The sequence below is a fragment of the Anolis sagrei genome, chromosome 1 (assembly GCF_037176765.1).
Source record: "Anolis sagrei isolate rAnoSag1 chromosome 1, rAnoSag1.mat, whole genome shotgun sequence".
Lineage (NCBI taxonomy): Eukaryota > Metazoa > Chordata > Lepidosauria > Squamata > Dactyloidae > Anolis > Anolis sagrei.
This window is the reverse complement of record NC_090021.1, coordinates 287,481,560-287,505,018: the sequence shown is the minus strand read 5'-3', so window position 1 is coordinate 287,505,018 and position 23,459 is coordinate 287,481,560. Positions and strand designations below refer to the sequence as shown.

At 38.5% G+C, this 23,459-nt stretch overlaps 1 protein-coding gene across 1 annotated transcript in view; it reads right to left on the bottom strand.

Annotated features, from left to right (window-relative positions):
* Positions 1–14,564: 14,564 nt before the first annotated feature.
* Positions 14,565–23,459, bottom strand: part of LOC132766515 (cytosolic phospholipase A2 epsilon-like) — a 62,705-nt gene continuing 53,810 nt past the window's right edge. Inside the window, exons 18-21 of the mRNA XM_060760866.2 lie at positions 23,134–23,325; positions 20,186–20,352; positions 17,170–17,356; positions 14,565–15,234 (exon numbers count right to left, since the gene is read on the bottom strand). Of these exons, the coding sequence (XP_060616849.2) occupies positions 15,020–15,234; positions 17,170–17,356; positions 20,186–20,352; positions 23,134–23,325 (761 nt within the window). The 3' untranslated portion in view covers positions 14,565–15,019. The remainder of the gene's footprint in view (positions 15,235–17,169; positions 17,357–20,185; positions 20,353–23,133; positions 23,326–23,459) is intronic.

The window sequence follows — 23,459 nt, the reverse complement described above, 5'->3', positions numbered from 1 at the left end:
AAATCATTGCATGCAAAAGCAAATGAAAGCAGTGAAAACATAGTTTAAATTACAATGTAAATGAAATGCTGAGATGGTTGGAAGGAAAAAACAACAAAAAGTGAAAGGCCATAACATTGAATAAAAAGTATTTTAAAAACCATTAATCACCAGCAAATTTTAGTGTGAAATGCCATAAACTATAGTCATCTAGATTCAATTTTCAAAGTTAAGAGTTGTGCATAAACACAAAGAAGGAAGGCATGGGTTTTAATTGCCTGGCAAATTATGAGAATGGTTTTCTTTTACATTTGGAAGTTGAGTTGGAAGATGCCAGAATACATAAATTATTCAGCATTTATTTAAGTGTTAATAAAACCAATGTGTTTTTATATATATATATAAAGAAAAGCCTTCAGTTGGAATGAACAGCTTTATGTCCCTGTGTTGCTTTTGTTCCTGAGACCACATCACTGCAATAAGGTATTTGGCTCCCTAACAGAAGTAAAGGGTCCCTTCTGCTATACAACAGGAAATTTCATGCTGATTTGAGCCGCTGACCTTGACCTCTGCTCAAAATATTCCCAGTTAAGAAGATGCCATCATGACATTTTGCAGTTTAGCAGCTCTGCCACTAGGACACACTAATTAGATATGCATTGTTTTGCACTCCAGTATTTCAGTTTTCCCAGGAAACCAGAGGGAGGGTGCCCTTTCCCCTCAAACCAGACATTTGGTTGAAACTCATGTCCACTTCCAATATCTCTGCTGCAAGCCCCATCCAGGGCAACACACAACAAACTCCACAGGCCCCTTAGGAGTAGTGTGAGCTAAGGGAGCACAGAGGAGAGTGCCGCCCTGAGTCACCTTCGGGCTAATATGGGTGGGATAGAAATAGTGTAAATAAATAAACAAATAAATTTTGCCAGACAGGGAGGCAAACTTCCAGCTTGTCTAACATGATAGTTCTTCTTCAGCAAACCTGAAAGCAAGGTTTGCTGAGCTTGAGGCCAGTATATCTGGAAAAAAACATCCTCCTACATGAGCTTCCCTACAATTTTAGATTGTCAGCAGTGCACCTGTTGTGTTGCTGAATACCCTAAGAAATGTACTTGGTAAATATGGGACAAAAGCAACATGTCATCTTTGGATCTTCCTCCCCAGGGAAGAAAGGCTGACTTCTTGGCTGAGCTTCCAGTGGGCAGCCAAAATCACTACCTTTCATTTTAAAAACTGCTTATAAAATTCGTTTTACTAGCCTGTGTGAACAGGCATGGCTCTTTTATGCTCATCATCCAAGGTAATAAGAGTAGAGAGGGTCAGTTCTTCCTTGTGGTTCTCAACATCCTTGGTTCATACTAAAATCAATAATTTTGGTCTCCAAACTTGCCCCTGGCTTATATGTGAGGTTGACCTTTACATATTATATTGCTATGATTCCACATTGACTGAGGCAGTATCTGTAAACTCTACCCACTTTATTTCACCACTCAGAGAAAGAGATGGTTTATAGGTAGTTGGTCCCCAAGGTTGATGTACACCCTTTGTCTCCTCCCCACATTTGCTTCTTTTCCTTCTTGTTGCTTGAAAGTTGCAAAATACACACCCCTCAGCCTTCTCATCCATAATGCACTACTTCCCCAATCTTCTGATTCCTGCTTTCAGGAGTGGGTGTCAGACTCCCAGCACCTACTTTTTAAAAAGAAGATGGATTTTTTTCACCCTTCTAAACTGTTCTTGGACCCTGAAATCTCCTTCCACAGTCAGAAATCTTAGGAGGGAGAACACATTGTTCTTTCTGTGTAGGTGGGAAGCTTAAGGGCTGTGCATTGCTCACCACATACGCAGCAAAAAGGAGAGGAGACAAATGAGGGAAACAAACAGGAGATGCATATTATGCTTGTGTATGAACTTCGTAGGGACCAACCCATTCTCAGAGTGGTGAAAGGTAAGAGCTCACTGCTAGTCTATCACAGGAGAATCTAAAGGGATAACCAACTCCCTCTACTTTCTCTGCCACAACAGGGAAGCCTCAAAGAGCTACACTTGTGCAATGTACTTGCCCAGGTATTCAAAATGGCTACAAGTACTTACACTGAGGGAGGAGTGTCATTTTCCCCAGTTTGTACATTACAATTTATTTTCCAATTTATACATTATATACAGTCATTGTATGGTGAGAAAGTCCTTGGTGGGTTACTTTTAATAAGAAAGAATCATGGCTATTTAAAGTAAATAAGTTACGTAGATCCAGCATAAACTTTAGTCATATAGAAGCTTCTAATAAATGTAAATAAGTCAGAAATCTCCTCTTTCATGTTCTGCCTTTCAGAGCCAACCAGGGTTGCTATCTGGCTTCTGAAGATTTTCAGCCTGCAGCATAGTTGTACAGTAGACCATATGACTGCATAGTTGGGTGGAGGATTTGAGCTACTAGCTAACTCCCTCCTAGTCCTGCTATATCCAAATGTGAAAAGAAATGCTTCTGTAATTTTCCTTCTCTCAAATTATTGATGTTTGAAAACCAGCACTGTAGTTGAACAGGAATAGTATGTACATGATATGGGGGGGGGGGGGGGAGGGGTGATCAAAATCTAATTATTCAGCATGTGAGTTCTTACAGTAAGGAGATAATAAAGTAGTGCTTCAAAAAAGAAATCAGACATCATGTGCCTTCATGTTCTCAAATCATTATCTTGGAGTAAATCGCAGGAGTGGCCAAAAGCAATTAATATCCTTGTCTTTCAAGAAGAATTTCTACTGTTTTCGTCAGGTCTTTGCTATTTGTATTCTTCACCATGAATCTTATTGTCATTTTAGAAATGCTTTTATCCAAAAGAGAAGCAATAATAAAAATATTTCTGGTTCAAAATCTCTCCAACTACATTTATCTCATTCTTTTGTAAATAATAGTTATAATTCTTTTGAAAATGTATATATTGTACAACAAGCCAACAACATTTCTCCTAGCACTTAAGCCTGGATGGGGAAACAGCATGAATCATTTGAGTCAAAGTCCTCTTTTGTGGTCTTCAAAGGACCTCAGTGATACTCCCACAGAGACCTCACTTCCCGAATTTTAAAAATTTCAATTTGGGGGTGATTTATTTTCACCCCAAAACTAGCTGAAAGCCCTCAAACCATCTGAAAATTAAATTGCTCACACTCACACATCAGATCCATCACATATGCCCCGAAACACCAAAGTGTCAAAAAGCCCAAAAATTGGCCAATATAGGAGCTAGAAGTGATTTGATGTCAGTTTCAGGATGCCCAAAGATGGTAGTGCAGTCAGGAGGATGGATGTCTTGCTATTGGGTGAACATTGTCCAACTCACAAAGTTGTCCACTTAAAGGACATATTAAAGTGTTGAAAAAAGTGAAACAATAAAGACTATAAATACTTCATAGTATTGACAGGTGAATGGGAGGCAACCACAACATCCCCGTCAGGCCTTTAATAAATTACCAAATCTGAATTTCTAAAGGAAATGATTTTACTGTTTTCTTACAACATTGGAGCAAATGACCTGCCCTTCTAATTGAGTTTCTAAACAGTCTGGAAAACCATCTGTTGTGCTTTGATTATGTTTTCCCACATGGCAGGGGTTCGACTGCATTGTCCTTAAGGTCTCTTCCAAGTAACTCTATATTTCTATAATTTTATAAAAATCCAAATACAATGCAAACATTGAATAGTAGAGAGGCTCTTTTTGCTGTGCTGTATTCATACCAGTTGGGGTTTAACAGTACAATACTGTGAATATTTGTTGACCAACTGTCTTGATTGTAAAACAAAAAACAAAATCCCTTTTTGACTGGAAGTGCATATCTACCCCACAAATTCTATATTATTTTTTTCTCTTACCAAGGAATGGTAATTTGGAGGATGTGAAAAGAATACAATAGTTATCAGCCACTGAAAGTGCTGTGTTGGATCAAACCAAAGACTTTTTTAAATAGAGCAGCGTCCTGTTTCCCACACACGCCAGCCAAACTGTCATAGATGCCTACAAGTAGGGCCTGAGGGAAAGACATATCGTAAGTCACCTCCCCCCTCCCAGTGACTATCTTCAGAAATCTTCTTCCTCTGGTTCTAGACGAATTATATGGTCTTAAATTCCATTAATTTATTCGGGCTCCCTTTTCAACCCATTCATTTGAGTGACTTAAGTACCAAGTTAGGGAGCCTGAAAATATGTTGCTATAGTCCAGTCTCCAACTATCTCGGACGAAGTTATAATTGTTTTTATAACTATATCTTCAGTTTATTGGCATTTGAAATACAGCACCGTCACACATGGAATGTAGATATGAACAGCAATTTAAAAAAAACATCAAAAATACCCTAGAGCTATTCCTACTGCAGCTATCTGCATAGGAATATATATGAGCCTTACCAGATACGATAAACTTCCACACGAATCCATCACGTTGCCGTGCAAGTATGTGCAGGCCAAATGTTCTTGATGGTAGTCCAGGATCACACTGTAAATATTTGAACACCTTGGCAGCCTTTAAACTAACCAAGGTGAATAAACGTCTATTTCATATATGATTCAGAACCACACCCCTTCTGGTTTCTGAAATGAAAAATAATTCCCACTTGCCTCTTTAGATTGTGATGCAGAACAAATGCTAAGTGATTGGAGGTTTTGAAATGTTGTATAGCTAATGGAGCCTTCTCCTTCCCAGTTTCTCCCATCACCACCATTTTTGTTGTAATACATTATGCATTGTTTTCACAGACTTCAGTCATGAATACATTGCCCAGTATAAACTGACTGAAGCTCTGAACTGAAGGGACATCATTACTCATTGAGACACACCAGTTGGACTAGAAGGAGGAGCACTCTTTTGTAGATAGATTCCACCCAAGCATAATTCAGCCCGCATACCTGATTCAATATGCAGATTCTGATCGCTAGATGTATTAAAGTATCTTATTGTGGGTGAGGGTGAAGAAATACATTTCTGCTCACATGGTATCTCAAAATTTTCAATCCTAGTGGATAGAGAAGAGGGCAGCGGGGATTCAATTCAATTTTTTTCTAGGTGAAGAAGACATTTTACAATAGTTTATCTGGTTGGAATGAGGATTAACATTTGCAGTAGTAGCAGCACAGCTTTTTTGTCTTCATAAATTATGGGGTTTTAGTTTATTTGCAGTTCCTGCAAGAGGTAGCAAAAAGAGTAGCAATGTTGTTAGTCCAGAAGCATCCTACAACTCATCCAACAAGGGGAAAGGAGCGGAGGGAGTAATCTATCTATTGTTTCTATTCAATTTGAAGATGGAGTCCCACAGAGACTATCAAACAGCACAGGACTGCTTCCAGTCGATTTTGTCTTTAAAATGTATAGAAACAGATACTTGTGAAGCTAAGCATGAATTGACTTTACTGCTCTTCTGACTGAAATCAGGTATTTAATCTGAGATGGGGGCTATTTTGAAATTCTTCATTTCCTTTGGAAATAGAAGTCCACTGAACTTCACATTTAGGGAATGACCCCCCCCCCCTTCTGTTGGAGAGTACGTTGTTACTGGACTGAATTGGGGGGGGGGGGGCAATTCCAACTACCAGACAAATTCTTTAAGGGTCCTGGAGGGCATTTGAGCAAAAGTAGTTTTAAAAAGAATAAATGAAAGAAATTAAGAATGGGATGATTGATGGCTTTGGAGGCTCCGAAATTGCCTTGAGGGAGAAGCTGCACATGATTTCTCACTTGTCACTTGAAATTTGGAAGAACCATGTGCTTAAAATTAAACGTACCTATATAACAAGTATTTGGGATTCTCAAAACCTTTCTCAGAGAGAGAAGAAAATATGAATGACCGAGTATAACTTAACTGAAAAGCTTGCTAACTGAAAAAGAAAATTGGGACAATTGTTGCGTTTGATCCAGGAAAGACTGATTCTTTCAGCACATACAGAGAAGAACTAGTTTTTGAAATGTCTGCCTCTATAGTTATTGGAGCACTTTTGGAAGAACAGATTTCAATTTCATTTTTGTGACATGTTTTACCCTCTACCATTGCAGTAATAATATAAATATTTGCTGGCATTCTATTAATGAGTTGCAAAGGCATAAGACATCATAAGCTACTTTTTGGTTGCAGAGGTCCAAACTGCTCCAGCAATGCAAGTGATCAAACTTACACCTTCAAAGTAGTGCAAGTCCCCAACATGGGCATTTCTGTATTGCTGGAAAGTGGGGAAATCAGTGGAGGTTGCAAATGAGGACCCCTGGAGTTTCATAAGGCTACCTGCAGGCATAGTTTCCCCATGTGTGCTGAAGCAACTTGAAATATTTACTCTTCCTATGGCCCAGTGGCAGAGTGGATAGATGGGCATATAAGCATGTTTGCATTAATCTGTGAAAATAGGAAATTCGGGTGAATTGATGTGTATGGATGTGATCTCTCTATGGTTTTGGCCCTACCGGTTTTGGTTCTCATCTGAGAAGTTCCATGTGGCACAAAATTTTATCCCTGAGAGACTATTTCTTCTAGACCAGGACTTTGTCAAATCTTTTTCATGCCAGATGTTTTTATGCAACCGCAGGTATATAGGTAATAAATGATAATAAACCTACCAAGCCAGTCTTTAAGCATGAATTTTAAACTCGTGTCATGTGTTTTTGGTCTCTGTCCTGTGTGATTAATGTGTATTTTACAGAAATGCGTTGATCTGTATCTTTTATGAAACTGAATTTTATTGTGTGTTTCTAGAATTTTTGTATTATTTGTGTGTTTTTAACTGTGCTGTGAACCACTTTGAGCCGTGGGAAGAAGCAGAAAGAAATGTTTAAGCAATAAAATTATTATTATTATTAAATCATCAAGCAATTTATTTTAAAACCATTCTTTGGAATACATATTTTATCATGTATTAAAGATGAAAGCCAATTTGCATATTAATACATATGATGGCTTGCTTGTTTTTACATAAAGAATTAAATCTTGGCCGAATATTTGATACTGCAGGAAATAAAGCATCCTCATCATTTTTCATGCCATTATTTATTTATCGTATCAGAAGCAAACCAAGGGTAGAATTGTAATGTATTTTTTAAAAAAAACCCACAAAGTTTTAAAAACTAAATGTCCTTTGACCAGAACTTGGCCACTTGGAGTGCCTCTGACGTTGTTTTGAGAAGGTCCTCCATTGTGCATGTGGCAGGGCTCAAACTGCATTGTAATAGGTGGTCTGTGGTTTGCTCTTCTCCACACTCGCATGCTTTGTGGCCCCATTTCTTAAGGTTGGCTCTGCATCTTGTGGTGCCAGAGTGTAGTCTGTTCAGCACCTTTCATGCCATGCCGATATGCTTGGCTTTCTTGTCTTTGGAGAAGCAGCCCACTAGTGTCCCCAACCCCCCCCCCCCCACACACACACACACACACACACAGTCTCTTGTTTGAAGAGGAATTGTCAGATACTTTTGCATGCTGCATTGGAGATTACTCATGAGAGAAGATGGGAATGTCATTCGGCTGCTTCAGCTTACTGTGGTTGCTGAGGAAGCTTACTGCAACGCTTCCTCGCCACTTCGATAATCGATGGGGCAGAGCCAAAGCCTGTGTCATGTGATGAGGTTCATCTGGATCTATCCCCACAGAGGAGTCCCAGTATAGGGCCAAATACCTCTCGTGTGATGAGATGGTATGAGATATTCATGGGGGAAAAACAGCAAAATGGGCTGCAAGATATCCTGCAAAAACAAAGTTCTTGCAGTTTAATACACTTTTCCCATGCTTTTATGATAGAACCAATTAGAAAATGGCATTTATAACCTAGGACAAAAATTGTGTAACATAATGTTATTGATCTTCTGACAGTTCCTGGCACAACATTTATTCCCACCTTTAAGTCAGTTTCCTTTTTATTTCAAGACATGCTGAATAATATATTCCTTCCCTGTTTCCTCTCTCTCTCTTTTTTTAGAGCCATAATGCTGTAATTCACCACTGAAATAGAATCTTTGCACTACAACTCATGATAACTTGTGCATCTGTAGGTAGTCAGGAAAAGCCTGCAGTCTCCAGCTTATGAATGAAGTTGAGCTGAGGAAACTGCACAGGAGATAAAATGCTGGCAGTCTCATGCATTGCATCCACTGCGGTTGCTTCTTGTGCCACAGTAAATCTCACTCAGTGAACATCAATTCTTTACCTTCTGTAATTCATTTCACAATTGGCTAATTCTTGCCAAATGGTTATGTCAAACTGGGACACACTGTTCTAAATTTAATCACAAGATCATTTCATGTCCATGTTGCAACAGTGGTGTTTTGACATATGTATTGACTGATAAGTTCTGTAATTATCACAGATATCAATGTAAGATCTATGGCGTAATTGATACTGATAATACATTGACTCAGTTATTTCCATGTCCAATATCTTGCAAGCTTTGTAGGTACATCTGTGCAATGTATCTTTTACACAGAAATTCAAAAATAAATAAATAAATAAATGAAGAATAACTGATCTTTCTAGTTCTAGGTTTTTTCCTTCTTTCTCTATTCCAGTTAATGGTGTTTCAAGAATTTTCAAGAGAAAAGAGCATTACTTCCAAGTAGGTGGATTTTCTGGCATAATGGTTTTCTAGGTTCTTATCGTTTTAACAGTTTGGCCCTTTTTAAGTCTTTGTCTGTGCTCAGATATATCTTAGTAAATTTGGATGGGGAAAATATGACCCATGAACTTTGCTTGGCTCCTAGTGCCATTCTTGTTGCCATAGATGAATATAAAGATAAATAAATCACTTTTTGAAAACAAAAATCCAGAAGATCTATTTCTGAAAATTCAGGTTTGCTTATAAATGTTTCCTTCAAAAATGCTCGAAGATCTTACAGTTTCTAAATTCAGCTTTGATGAATTGTGTGACCGATTCTGTCCAGGGCTCCTGCACCAATTATCCAGTTGTATTCAAGATCTTTGTGTTCTTGTTAATTCTGATTTATAGATATTTAGCATAATTATTGTCATCAATATAAATAATGTTTCACAGAATGTAAAAGGCCTATCCTTGCCATAGAGAACTTGCAACTTATTATCATTATTATTATTATTATTATTATCCCACTTTTCTCCACAAAGTCGCTAACAATTTAAAAAGAAATAATGGTAAAACATTTAAGGTATATATGAAAATAAATTTAAATTAATTCCATTATTAAAACAATTCAATTAAAACACATTGACAATAATTAAAAAGCTATTTAAAAAAAAAGCATTTCAAAACCCCTTAGCCCATTTTTGTTTTAAAAGCCTGCATGAATAAAAAGGTTTAGACAACCATCAGAAGAACAGGAAGCAGGAGGTCATTTTGAGAGGAAATTCCAAAGCCTAGTTCCTCAAGAGGCTCTCTCCCACTTCACCATGATTTTTCCTTCTGATGTTTGTTTGATTGAGAGAAGTGCCACCCTGACAATCTCAGATCTCAGACCAGCCCATACAGGGAAATGCAATCTGCCAAATAGCAAGGACCTGAGTCATATAGGACTTTATAGGTAATTGGCAGCACTTTAAATTCTGTGTATTGTCAAAGGCTTTCATGGCTGGAATCACTAGGTTCTTGTAGGTTTTTTCGGGCTATAGGGCCATGTTCTAGAGGCATTTCTCCTGATGTTTCGCCTGCATCTATGGCAAGCATCCTCAGAGGTAGTGAGGTCTGTTGGAAATAGGAAAATGGGTTTATATATCTGTGGAATGACTGGGGTGGGGCAAAGAGCTCTCTGCTGAAGCTAGGTGTGAATGTTTCAGCTGACCACCTATTAGCATTTGAAGGCCTGCCTGAGCCTGGGAAAATGTTCTGTTGAGAGGTGTTAAGATGTGCCTGGTTGTTTCCTCTCTGCTGTTTTGCTGTTGCAATTTTAGAGTTTTTTAATACTGGTAGCCAGATTTTGTTCATTTTCATGGTCTCCTCCTTTCTATTGAAATTGTCCACATGCTTGTGGATTTCAATGGCTTCTCTGTGTAGTCTGACATGGTGGTTGTTGGAGTGGTCCAGCATTTCTGTGTTCTCAAATAATATGCTGTGTCCAGGCTGGTTCATCAGGTGCTCTGTTATGGCTGACTTCTCTGGTTGAAGTAGTCTGCAGTGCCTTTCATGTTCCTTGATTCGTGTCTGGGCGCTGCGTTTGGTGGTCCCTATGTAGACTTGTCCACAGCTGCATGGTATACGGTAGACTCCTACAGAGGTGAGAGGATCCCTCTTGTCCTTTGCTGAACGTAGCATTTGTTGGATTCTCTTGGTGGGTTTGTAGATTGTTTGTATGTTGTGTTTCCTCATCAGCTTCCCTATGCGGTCAGTGGTTCCCTTGATGTATGGCAGGAACACTTTTCCTCTGGGTGGATCTTCATCTTTACTCTCGTGGCTTGTTCTTGGTCTTGCAGCTCTTCTGATGTCTGAGGTGGAGTATCCATTGGCCTGGAGAGACCAGTTGAAGTGGTTCAGTTCATCTTGGAGGAGGTGGGGTTCGCAGATTCTTTTTGCACGGTCTGCCAAGGCTTTAATTGTGTTTCTTTTTTGACTTGGGTGATGGTTGGAGTTTTTATGTAGATATCTATCTGTGTGTGTGATATCTACATAAAAACTCCAACCATCACCCAAGTCAAAAAAGAAGCACCAGCAAAAAAGAAGCAACAGCAAAACAACAGAGAGGAAACAACCAGGCACATCTTAACACCTCTCAACAGAACATTTTCCCAGGCTCAGCCAGGCCTTCAAATGCTAATGAAGGTGGTCAGCTGAAACATTCACACATAGCTTCAGCAGAGAGCTCTTTGCCCCACCCCAATCATTCAACAGATATATAAACCCATTTTCCTATTTCCAACAGACCTCACTACCTCTGAGGATGCTTGCCATAGATGCAGGCGAAACGTCAGGAGAAATGCCTCTAGAACATGGCCTATAGCCCGAAAAAACCTACAAGAACCTACTTTAAATTCTGCCTGGAAAAAACACTGGCAGCCAATGAAACTGTCACAAGCAGAAGAGCAACCCACATGCAAAAGGGTAAGAAAGGATGAATTTGAATAAATGCAGCTTTATTGCTCTTGTTTCAGTTTAGAAGACTACAACAGTACAGGGCTGGGCTTTCTAGAAGTAGATGTTACAGAGCTGGAGTTTCAAGTCATAGAACTCATGTGTCATAGATATTCTATGAAGTGTTGTTAGCCCTTAAGCAGTTTTCCTTCTTTCTGCAAATTATAGTGCCAATCTCCTTAAGTTTAGTCATCACTTTTCTGAATTAAATCAAAGAGCACCAACTGTATTTAGCTGGCGAATATGTTTTGCTCCTTGTTCAATTTGTTCATTTCTGCAGGTTGCCTTCAAATGTTTTCTTATTTCCTTATACACCCAGAGCTGATGATAGTACTATTCAAGATCTTAACCTTACTCAAATTAGTTATTGTATACCTTTAACTTATTTCTGCCTTATGGTGACCCTAAGGCAAACCTGCTAGCAGATGTGGGGTTTTTTTCCAGCAAGATTTCTTCATAAGGGCTTCCTTTGAGATTGAGAGAGTGACATGTCTAAGGTCATCCAGTGGGTTTCCATGGCTTAGCAGAAATTTGAATCCTGATTTTCAGAGCTGTGGCTTAGTGCTCAAACTAGTACAACACATTGGCTGTTGTTTTTCTATTTTATTCTTCTTGGAGCAGAAGAAAACAGAAGTGTCAGAAAATTTCCGTCACCAAAATTTCAGCCCTAATTTATATGCATGAATATATAACTGAGATAGGTCATGCTCGATTTGACTTTGGGAACTGGTATCACTACATTTTCTTTCTCTCCCCCCCCCCCCCCCCTCACTTATGCCTCATTACAGAGGAAGGCAGAAACTTTATTTATTACATAAAGAAATTCACTTTGAAATGTCATGCATATCAAAATGTAAGGAAAACCTAGACCAAGGAAATCTATTCCTTGTTGATGCTGGTGTAGTAACAAATATAGCTATGTGAATATCCTGATTTTCTGTGGAATAGTGCTTCAGGCAAATCATCTTTTCCCCATACATCCATGTTATGTTGCATTTTATGATCATTAAAGCTTTGTTTAATTACAAGAGAATCACAGGATTATATACAAAATGTCACACAAGAGGTAGTATGAATTATTCCCAGTGATTTAAGGTTTGAAATTTAAGATACTTGTTGTAGTCTGGGTTCAGAAGATGAGGAGTGGGATGCTGGGAGAGTTTCAGAGGGCCCAGAGGAGAATGAAAATGGCCCAGGAAGAGCTGTTTTGGAATCGACTAGAAGTTCCCAAGAAACTGGAGAAAGCGATTTCCATTCCCATGGGGATCTATCAGAAGTGCAAGTTGAGTGAAATGTGGGAGGCAAATGTTTGTCTAGGTTAAGGTGTTTGGAGTTGCAGAGACAGAGCATGCAACAAAGACAGACTCGCTTTCCCCAGAGAATTAGAGATAAGGAGAGGAAAAGCAGGTGTGTGAGAAATGATGTTATGGGAGGAATTGAGGCTTTTTAAAGTGGTTCCTGCTGGTACAATCTTTTGTGAGAGCAACACTGCATTCAGATGAAGCACTCTCGTTTTTGGGGGGCCTATGTTCTTGGAATTCATGTATTTAAGTTTCTAAACTGTTCTTGCTTTTAGTTCATGTGTGGCATAGTGTGCCTGCCTTGGATTCATGTTACTTTCTCCTTGGATATCCCTATGGAATAATTGTGGAGATTTTATATGTCTGGATTTTGGGCCTTTCAGCTTTCATGGAAATAACCTTTTGAACTTTGATTCTCTCTTTTGAATTTGCTTATTTTTATATACTCTTCTTTTAATAAACTTTTACTTATTGCACTACCTGGACAGCATGTGATTTATGGTGAAAGAGGTTTCAGAGCCCTAGTGCAACAGTACTGATGAGTCTGATTGTTACAGATTTGGGAAATACTCTTAATCTTGGCAATCTGAAATTTATCACATGAACCTTCAATTGCACTTCAGATGTGTTATTGTTGATATTGTATACATATCACACTGAGCACCCTTGATATCACATCTCACTTTATTAGTGCAGCTGTGCTAATTTCTTTGATATATAGCACATTAGTGCAATTGTATAATTCCAGCAAAACAAACAAACAAACAAACAAAAACAGGAGAATCAAGGAGATGGGGAGGAAAGATAGGAGACAGACAGAAGCATGCACACAGCATTTGCCTGTCATGTGCAATAAATGCCTTGACTGCACTGTTTATAACAGAATTAGATAATCTTTTTCACCCCAAGCTCACCTTTCCCTCAAGAAAAATTTTATAGGACCTGCATATCAGCTCCAAGACATTGAACTAATGGATACAAATTACATGAAAAAAGATGCTAACTAAACATTAAGAAGAACCTCCTGACAGTAATAGCTGTTGAACGGGATGCCTTGGGGTAGGGTACGGGTGGATCCTCCTTCCTTGGATGTCTTTAATCAGAGATTGGGTGGCCATCTCTTGAGATTGTTTTAATTGCGTGTTCTTGCTTGGCAGGGAATGGCAATAGATGTAGTTCCGTCCAGTTCTATGTCAGCAAGCCAAAAGTGGAGAAAGGCAAATCAAAAACTGGAAAAGTGGGTGAAAGGTGGATGAAAGTGGATGAAAGGTGGATGGGGACACTGCTATGCTTCTTACAAGTCCTTCTTGCTGTTCTGCTGGAGCCCTTACAAAACAGCCTCAGCTAAGGATAATGTGTCTCTTCTGATTGAATGCCTGGAGAAGATAATGGGCTGGATGAGAAAAAACAATTTGAAATTGAATCCAGACTGACAGAGGTGCTTGCTATTAAGGGTCCTAATCTGGGGATGGAGGCATCTCAATTGGTCCTGGATGGGGTACATTCCTCCTGAAAGACTGTGTTCACAGCTTGAGAGTGCTCCTGAATCCGTCTCTCCAAATGTCAGCCCAGGTAGATGTGACAGTCAGGAGTGCTTACTATCAACTTTGGCTGATACACCAGATGTGCCCCTTCTTAGATTTAGAGGACCTAAAGATGGTAATGCATACGCTGGTAACCTCAAGGTTGGACTTCTGTAACGTGCTTTACATTGGACTGCCCTTTTTTACCAAGTTTGGAAACTCCAGTTGGTTCAAAATATGGCAGCCAGATTGGTTACAGAAACATCTAGGAGTGAACAGGGTCCAAGTTACCTGCAGAATCGCCTTCTCCCATTCAATCTGCCCCACATACTGAGGTCCTGGGGAGGGAGGCGTCTGCTCCAACCAGCCAGAACCCAAATGTGAAGCAACATGCCAGAAGAGCTCCACAGCTAGATCACCTGTTGCAATTTAAAACATGTTTGAAGACCTATCTCTTCTAGCAGGCCTACCTAGCCAGTTTTAATGATGAATTTTAAACTTGTATTTTACGTTTCATCTTTGTTCTGTTTATTTTAATATGTATTTTATAGAAATATGTTTTAATGTGTATTTTACAGAATGTTTTTAGATGATTGTGTGTTTTAGTAATGTTGTAATCTACCTCGAACCATGAGAAATAATAATAATAATAATAATAATAATAATAATAGTAATAGTAATACATTAAAATTCTCTGATGACTTTCTTTTTCCCTTTCATTACAGAGACACAGCCCCTTCAGAAAGATTAAATTGGATTTGGAAAGCAAAGGGAAATAGTGCTTGCAGTGATCACTAAGTTTTTCTAATATGACCTAATATGACCTGAACTCTGTCTGTGGTTGCTATAGTAATTAGTCTTTTATTATTTTTATAAAATATAGTCAAAGAAATTGATTCTTAAAATATTGTTTTAGGCAATTTAATATTAAATACAGCCAAACATGAACGTTTACAACTTACAATGACTCTTACCCGCCTTATATTGAAAACCAAAATTGTGCTCTTGGTAAAACATTAAAAAGTCACCACTAATTAACCATTATTTATAGACACATATTGCTTCATTCCTTGCCTGCCTGCTTACTTTGGAGACTGAAAACAACAGCAGCACAACACACACACAGTAAATATATAGTTGCACATAGTAGGGGATTAATTGTTCAGCAGTGCTGCTGGTGCCTTTTCCGTTCCACAGCTGCATGCAAAGCCTGCAAAATTAAGTCTTGGTTATTCAAGACATTGTATTCACTCAGGTTCACTAGTTTATCAAAATTCTCATCACTGTATTGGAGGCGGTATGTAGAGTATGGGGTCTGCCAACTGGAAACATCCACTTTTCCTGCCTCCATCTCAGCGTCGGAACAGCGTTGTATACCTAGGATAAAGGAACAGATTTTCTTATTCCAGAAAATACATAAGTGTTTCTTTTGAGAGGTGATCTCTTTGTGTTGGTTTGATGGGAAAGACAATAGGAGAACATTATGTTAAAAAGTTATCTTCAAATTTCTGCAACCATTGTAATTTAAAACCCGAGGTGTATCCACACTCAACAATCTGATTCCACTTTAACAGTCATGGTTCCATCTTCTTTATCCCGGGACATTACATGGCTATCCTCTGTTGGGAGTGCTTTGAGTGTGTGTTCCTGCATGGCTGCGAGCTCAACTGGATGGTCCTTGTGATATCTTCCAACTCTGTAATTCTAGGAGGCACTTACAATATCTCTAGTGCACTTCCCTGAACTACAATACTAGAGATCTTTGGCAGAGAATTTCAAATTCCAACTTTAGGATGAAGCTATTGGCAGTTAAATTGATATCAAAGCACTATATTTTTTTTTAGTATAGGCACACTCCATGAGAAATACAGCCACTCTAGGAAATATATTACCAGGGTCCATAAAATAGCTGCCGCTAAGATACTTGGGAATCTTCTGGTGCCATCTGTAAGCAGTTTCCAGTTAGCTGAGACGAAGTAGCCTATCTGAAAAGTGCCTTTTACACTACACAATAACAGTTCTATGATTCCACTTTAATCACCATGGTTCCATCCTATGGAATTATTAGATTTATTCTGTAGGGAGAGAAAGTTAGAATTCTCACCCAAAATTCTAAAGAATTCACCCAAAGTTAGTAATCTTTGGCATCTATAGGATGCAGCCCTGGTGGTTAACACCATAGTGCAATAATTGTTCAGTGTGAAAGGACCCAGATATAGATATAGATGTATAATTAGGAAAGCATGCAACTGTCATCCCATCATCCCAGAGTCTTAAGCAAGTAAGTATGAGATTGTAAGGTGCATTATTATTTTTTAAAAACGCTACTTTGTGGGTTATGTGAAAGGACATTTTGCTCTTCTTAAACATACTTTGCATGTTTCTTGGAACGGGAATCTTAGCATTCCATCTCAGGAAATTCCATGACTGATCTCATAATAAACAATCTTCACTTGGACTGTAATCGCTCTTTTACCTCATTTCACATTTTGAATAAAAAAATAGATGAAGTGTGCTTGTGGGTGGTGAGGAAGGCTGCATTTCCAGTTGTCCTGTCCTGCCAGAGGTCAAAGTCTTTTCAATATGGTTTTGGCCTTTAAGGTGGGTTGTTATTGAGATTTTTTTTATTTACTGCTACATTTTAAATCTCTCGCTATAAGGCTTGAGTTGTGGGTTATTTCTTGACTCCAATGAGAATTCTCATATAAGAGGAATATTGCCTTATCCCAAAGATAATTTTACTGTTCCCATCCCAAATAGGGATAACAAGCTGACAATATAGCACAATGTCTTTGTTTTACTATATCATATTTCTCTTTGAAATGGTATGATGCCATTTTTGTTCCAGTGTATTGTCTTGATGAGACAGAGAGTCACCTGAATGCCCCTAAAAATGAATTTATTAGAGAGGATTGGCCTTATGACTTTGTGGAGGGCTTGTGTTTTTTCGTTTGTTTGTTATCCAAAGAACTATTTAGCAAGTGGTTGAATTTCAGAGAAGTTTACCACTACTTCTTCAGTGAGCACCATTTTTGGTGTAAAAGTTGGATTACAAATTCAGTAAATAAACAAACATTGTATTCCCTTTGGCAACATCATCCTTTCCAAAATGTTATCAGTGATAGTTACCATTGTGACTATCTACAATAAACCTAGTTCATAAATGTAGTTTTCAGCATGTATGCATAGATACACCTATTTTTGAAAAATAGCTCCTCCATTAACTAGGGCTTTGCCAAACTGGAATCAAACTGGATGGTGTGGTTCTTAGGCAGGCTATAGCCAACTTTTTGATTATTGTCAATAACTTACCAGGAGCTCTGTAAAATCGAAAGGTATCATTCACTAATGGAAAGAAGACTACGATTGGACAGCCAGTAGTATCACTTGGATTGAAGTAGTAGCATTCCTTCAAGTGTTTTCTGTCTTCATCTGTAAAGGCAATATCTGGGTACGGGATCCCTTGAGATCTGTAGTACTTATAAGTTTGTTCCAGAGGCTATATTCATAAGGACATTAAAATAAGAGTTTCTTGAGAATTGAGGACAACCTGCTTTGAATGCCAGAAATGAATGTTACATGGTGCCTTTAAAATTAATTGTATACATATTTCTTCAGACAACATTAAAAAAATTTATGAAGAAAACTTGAAGAATCCAGATGTTCAATAAAATTAAATGTTTGACTTTGAGTATGGTGAACAGAATAATTGTATAGTGGGGAGGCCATCCTTCATCAGAAGTATGACTTGTGGGGACGAGGGAAAGAGCCTTCTCCTCTGTGGCCCTTCGGCTTTGGAACTCGCTACCCAGTGAGATTAAGCAAGCCCCTACCCTGGGAGCTTTTAAGAAAGACCTAAAAACTTGGCTCTTCCAATGTGCCTTTTGCAAGTGAACCTATATTCCATATTTTGTCTGTTCCAACTACAGTTCTGTCCTCATGATGCATTTTCCACCGCCCTTAATGAAGGTCAAACCCCATTGTTCATTCCTTTTGAGCTCCTCCCTCAGAAACACATTCTTCCACCACTTATCTCATCCAGAGTTTTATAAATTTTATCCTAGTCACTAGTGCATATGGTCCGCCCACTATGTTCCATTTCTCTATCATGTTATTTTGTAACTGTTTATTTTATTTTGTTATTTCATATATTTATTTTGATGGTATTTTCTGTTTCTTTGTATTTTATTTTGCTCTACTGTAATTTTGGGCTTGGCCTCATGTTAGCCACCCTGAGTACCCTTTGGGGAGATGGTGGTGGGATACTAATAAAGATGATGATGATGATGATGATGATGATGATTGTTATTATTATTATTATTATTATTATTATTATTATTATTATTATTATATTGTGAATTGGCATGAAGTGGCTTGATTAGATCTTGCTTTTACAAAGAGATTGTGCTTTAAAAAACATTTTTTCTCTTGCTCTTACCCAACTTTCCTGCATTTACTGTTTAAATGAAAAATATCAATACCAAATACCAATAAAATGTACAAAATTACCATAAATGTACTAGTCTTCCTAAATATTATTTCCATCCCTTCCATTCGGTGTCATAATGTGTCAATGGGATTGAATTTCTAAGATGTTTTGCAGAGATATTGATATATCTAGATTCATGGGAGAGTTGTGTTTCACCTAGAGACTGTTCTATACCAACACTCTGAAATTTAGCTGTAGCTAGGAAATATATTACACTGTTGTTCATGGCCTTTCTGAATTATGGTGACCCTAAGGCAAACCTATCATAGGTTTCTCTTGGCAGAATTTGTTCAGCGGAGGTTTGCCTTTGGTTTCTTCTGAGGCTCAGAGTGTGACTGGCCCAATGCCGCCAAACAGGTTTCTATGGTAGCAGGGGGATTTGATCTGTAATCTGCTAGGATCGAAGTCCAATACTCAAACTACTTCACCCCACAGGCAATCCTATTTGTTCATAAATGCCTCTTCATAAACTCAAGTGAAAGGAGACTCCTAAAACACAAGTCAGCATAGGAAGAACCTCACTAAGAGTGGAGGTTTTTTTCCATTTTCTGCTATGGCTGGCACCAAAACTCATCAAGGAAAGAGGGTGAATTTTATCTCACTCAACTGTGGAGAGTTCAATTTTAGATTAGCTGTAAGAGCATCTGACCCTCCAGATTCTGGCATACTCAAGTTCTCATCAGTCTTAGCTAAGAAAGCCAATCCTGAAGGATTACAGGATTTGCAATCCATCTTTCAGGGGTGCACATCCCTCCACCCTGCCTTAAACTAGTGCTATTGAAAGTCTACGGAATGTTGTCAGTCCAGAAGCTAGTTCCCAGTTACCAATGCTGGAAAAACAGCAAATAAATACATGCAATACCTGTCACAATAAAAGAGGCACAGGACAGATAGGTAAGATTGTATAGTCAAGGAATACACTTTAGGAAAGACAATCCTATGCAGAGTGCTCCAGACCTCCAGCTACAGTCATGTACAAGAGGTGAGGAATGTCCATCTGAACCTCACCATTTAACATCAACCCCTGCCACTTAGTTATATGAAGGGTCTTCAAAACGTTTCCGCATTTTTTAGTTGGAAATGGTGAAGGAAGGAATAGAAGTAATTGATCATGTCTGAGAGTGTCATGTGATAAGTCTGTCTGGAAAGCCAGCTGACCTTGCGGTTTAGTATAAACGTTGTCACACTTTGTGAAGATGGCTACCAAACTTATACATTGTACCAAAGAGGAACAGCATTCTATCATATGCTTTTGTGGGCAGAAAGTGTGCCAGGAGCACAACTTCATCTCTGCATATGTGCTCAGTGTGTGGATAAAGTTCTCTCCCATAGAGTCATCTGAGGTGGATAGAAATGCTCAAAAATGGCTGGATGGATGGATGCAGAGTGCCCCAGACCTCCAGCTACAGTCATGACCATGAGGAATAAAGAAAGAACCCTGGAAATGATTCATGAAAACAAGATTAACAGTCAAAGAGGTTGCAAAAAAGCTGAATGTGTGTGCCAAGTGAGTGCCTAAGCAACTGGCAGAGGAGCATAGGTGCGAGCAGTGAGGTGATGATGAGAAAGCAGCAGTGCATCAATGTCTACGGGCTCAACCAAAAACAGTTTTTGCTGTTGGCATTAAAAAGTTGGTGCAATGCTGGGAAAAATGCATTGCAAAAAAGGTGACTATCTAGAAAAATGATGTAATTTGTTTTTGAAATTCTTAATAAGGAGAGTTTTAAAAATGCAGAAACTTTTTGTAGACCCCTCATATATTGTTTAGCTTCCACAGTGTTGCATATAAATATCTATTGGTGGAGAAAAATATGCCAGTAAACACACAAAGTGCATTACCTGTGTCTGTGAACCTGAGCTGTAACAGAAATGTAGAATGACATCTACATTTCTTTCTGGTCTTAAAAGTGGTGGGCAGCTGGTATTGATGAAAAACCCAGCATCTACCAATCCCAAATAGTTGTCATGTTCTGTGAGCTGATTGGGACAATGATCCAGCACGGTAGCTGCATAATAAAGATATTGTTATTGTAAGCAAACAATACACATTCCTTCTCTATCCCTGCCCCCTCCCTCCCCCTAAATGCATTCAATAATAGTACTTTGGATACTGCCACCCAGATTGCAGTTCTGGTTGTAATCCAGTGACATTTGCCATGGAAATTTGTATTTATTCATATATTGCATATCCCACCTTTTTCTCAATATTCCAAGGTGACTCAGACATAAGTTAAAATAAAATCCAAATAAAAACATTATTCATAATAAAAAATAAGTGAATAATTAAAATTAATTAGCTTATTAAAATGGCTTTAGTTTAAAAGCATTTAAAATACATCTGTGAGTACAAACATACAGCCACCTCATTAAATGACCCTTCAGTAGCAGTTACTAACCAAAAGTCAGTTAAAGGAAAACAAAGAGGACACCAAGATAACCTCCCATGGGAAGGAGTCCCAAAGCCTAGAAGCATCACTGAGCAGGCTCCTTCATTTTTCCTCACCAGATTGTGCCTATTAAGGTGCATCAGATTTATGATATATAATTTATGATATATCAGAAACCAGGGTTAGCTTTTCTAAGAAAACTGTTGGAACATCTCATGGCCTGTGCTCAAATCCTTGGGTGTGTCTAAAGTACCATTCTTGATTATGATGTGAGATTCTACCTGAATATTAGTAAGAGATGTTTAACAGTGAAACATGCTGCCTGAAGTGTGCTGGAGTCTCCCTTTCTGAAGATTTTTAAACAGATGGCCATATGACAGGAGTAATTTGATTATATATTCCAGCATGGCAGGGACCTGGACTGGTTAAAGCCCTAGACAGTTCAGGTCCAGGCTATTTGGCCAACTGCATCCCCTTGTATGAAACTGCCCAGGCCCTGAGATCTTCAGGAGAGGCCCTTCTCTTGGTCCCACATCCATCTCAAGCTCAACTTGTTGTTGTTGTTGTTGTTGTGGGAACAACAACAACAACAACAACACTTTATTTATACTCCGCCTCCATCTCCCCAAGGGGACTCAGGGTAGCTAACATGAGGCCAAGCCCAACAAATTACAAAAGAGCAAAAGAGTACAACAAGAAATCATAAAATAATACATAGAATAAAATTCAATAAAATAAATAAAAATATAATACAAAATAAACTCAGAGTATAACGTACATAACAAAACATTGAACCAAATAGGCAGGGCCAAATCCAACAAATAGGATTTTAAAAAACCCTGGAAGAGATGGATGAGTAGGGTAGTGTATCTGATGGGGATTTATTCAGGCAGGCTTTTAAAGATGAGGGTGTTTAAGACCATCAAGGGCTGCTGTGTTTTTGTGACAAGATTTTATATGCCTTTATGGTTTTAACCTGGATTGTTTTATATTAATGTCATTTAATACTGTTTTAATATTTATATATTTGTATATTTTAAGTTGTACTGAAATGCTTTTAATTGTGAGCCGCTTTGAGTCTCCGTATGGAGAGAAAAGATGGGATATAAATAAACCAAATAAATAAATACACAAACATTGTGGATTCTTGTAACTATGATTCTACCATATCAGTTCTAATTACACACACTGAAATAATGTTGCAATGGTTATTGTGTCAGTCAGATATAGTCAAAATTGGCATGTACTGTGGCTTCACAGTCCCAGTTCATATTTTGAATAGTCTTGGTAGAGGGAGGTGTAATTAGATTTTAAAGCAGGGGTGACCCATGTTTGTAGCTCTCATTATCTTGCATTATTAAACAATGACATTTTGCCTTTTGGGGACAAGTGGTAATTTTGCCATATCCCCCCAGACCATTTTAGGTACAACAGAATATAGAAGAAGAAGAAGAAGAAGCAGAAGAAGAAGAAGAGGAGGAAGAAGAAGTGGTGAAATGTCAATGACATCTCTTTGGCTTAAAATAGCCCTTGAGAGTCAAAACACATGGTACAAATGTTCCCATGCCACTGGACTTCATCAGACAGGCAGGAAGAAAGTGGAGGAAAACTGAGGGAACTGTCTTATTTTGTTCCCTACCGTCTTTCCCATCATCATAGATGACCAGCCATTCCATATCATTTCCTGTCATTTATCGTTATTTCCCTGCTTCCTCTCCATTTTCTGCAGTTAGGAGTCAGGTGCTACCCAAGTTTTCTCTCCGTTTTAACACACTGGCAACACAGATTGCCACAGGCAGTCACCGGAAGTGGTTATACATTGTGGGATGGCCTACATGGGACTCCATTTTGCCAGTGTCTGAAAATAGAGAGAAAGCAGAGAGAAGACTGCATCTGATGAGGTCCCTAGAAAATATTTGATTTTATTTATTTATTGCAGTGGGGATAGTGAAGGCGGACCTCCAAGGTCTCCAGGAGGCTAATGCAGACCCCTAAAGTGCACAATTGCACACCCATGGCAAACCTTTACCTCCAAATAAATTTGGAAATGTTAGTTTCATTACACTTGCAAAAGCTTAACACATGTATATGCAGTTCACAACTTAGAACTATGCTTTACTGTCTTCAAACCACACACAGTAAAGGAAAACTAATCTCCCAACCTTGAAAGTTGATAGGGATATTTGCCACTTTCTCATACTTTTGAAGCTTGGTCACCATAAAAAGAGGATAGAAATATTTATTGTACTTTTTGAATGTACTCTCATCTTTTTGTTAAGGAATGGCAATCGTATTTATCCTTCATTTCCAGATTTCACACCTAAAAAGCATTTGCTCAAACATGAAATGCCTTTTTTTGCTTAGTTTCCTCAACCCTCATCACCCTGCATGTCTCTTTACCTCTCCATCTGTGAAAAGAATCATTCTCTAAGTAGCAGTTGTGTAGCTGACACCCCTTTAGGAAATTGTGATACTGGGCAACAGAAAGACGATCTGTCAAGGCCCCTCGGAGTCTGGTAGCAAAGGTTCCAGCTGGCACATACATATGGCTCCTTATCTCATATGGTCGTGTAGGTAGATTGGGTTCTTCATCTACATTAAGACAGAAAAACTTTGTGTTTAAAATAATATTAATATCAGTATCATTTAGCAAGAATGCTAAAGGTAACAACAAAATTAGCCCAGTGAGGGTCTGATGGGAAATATACAGCCCTCCATATGGTATA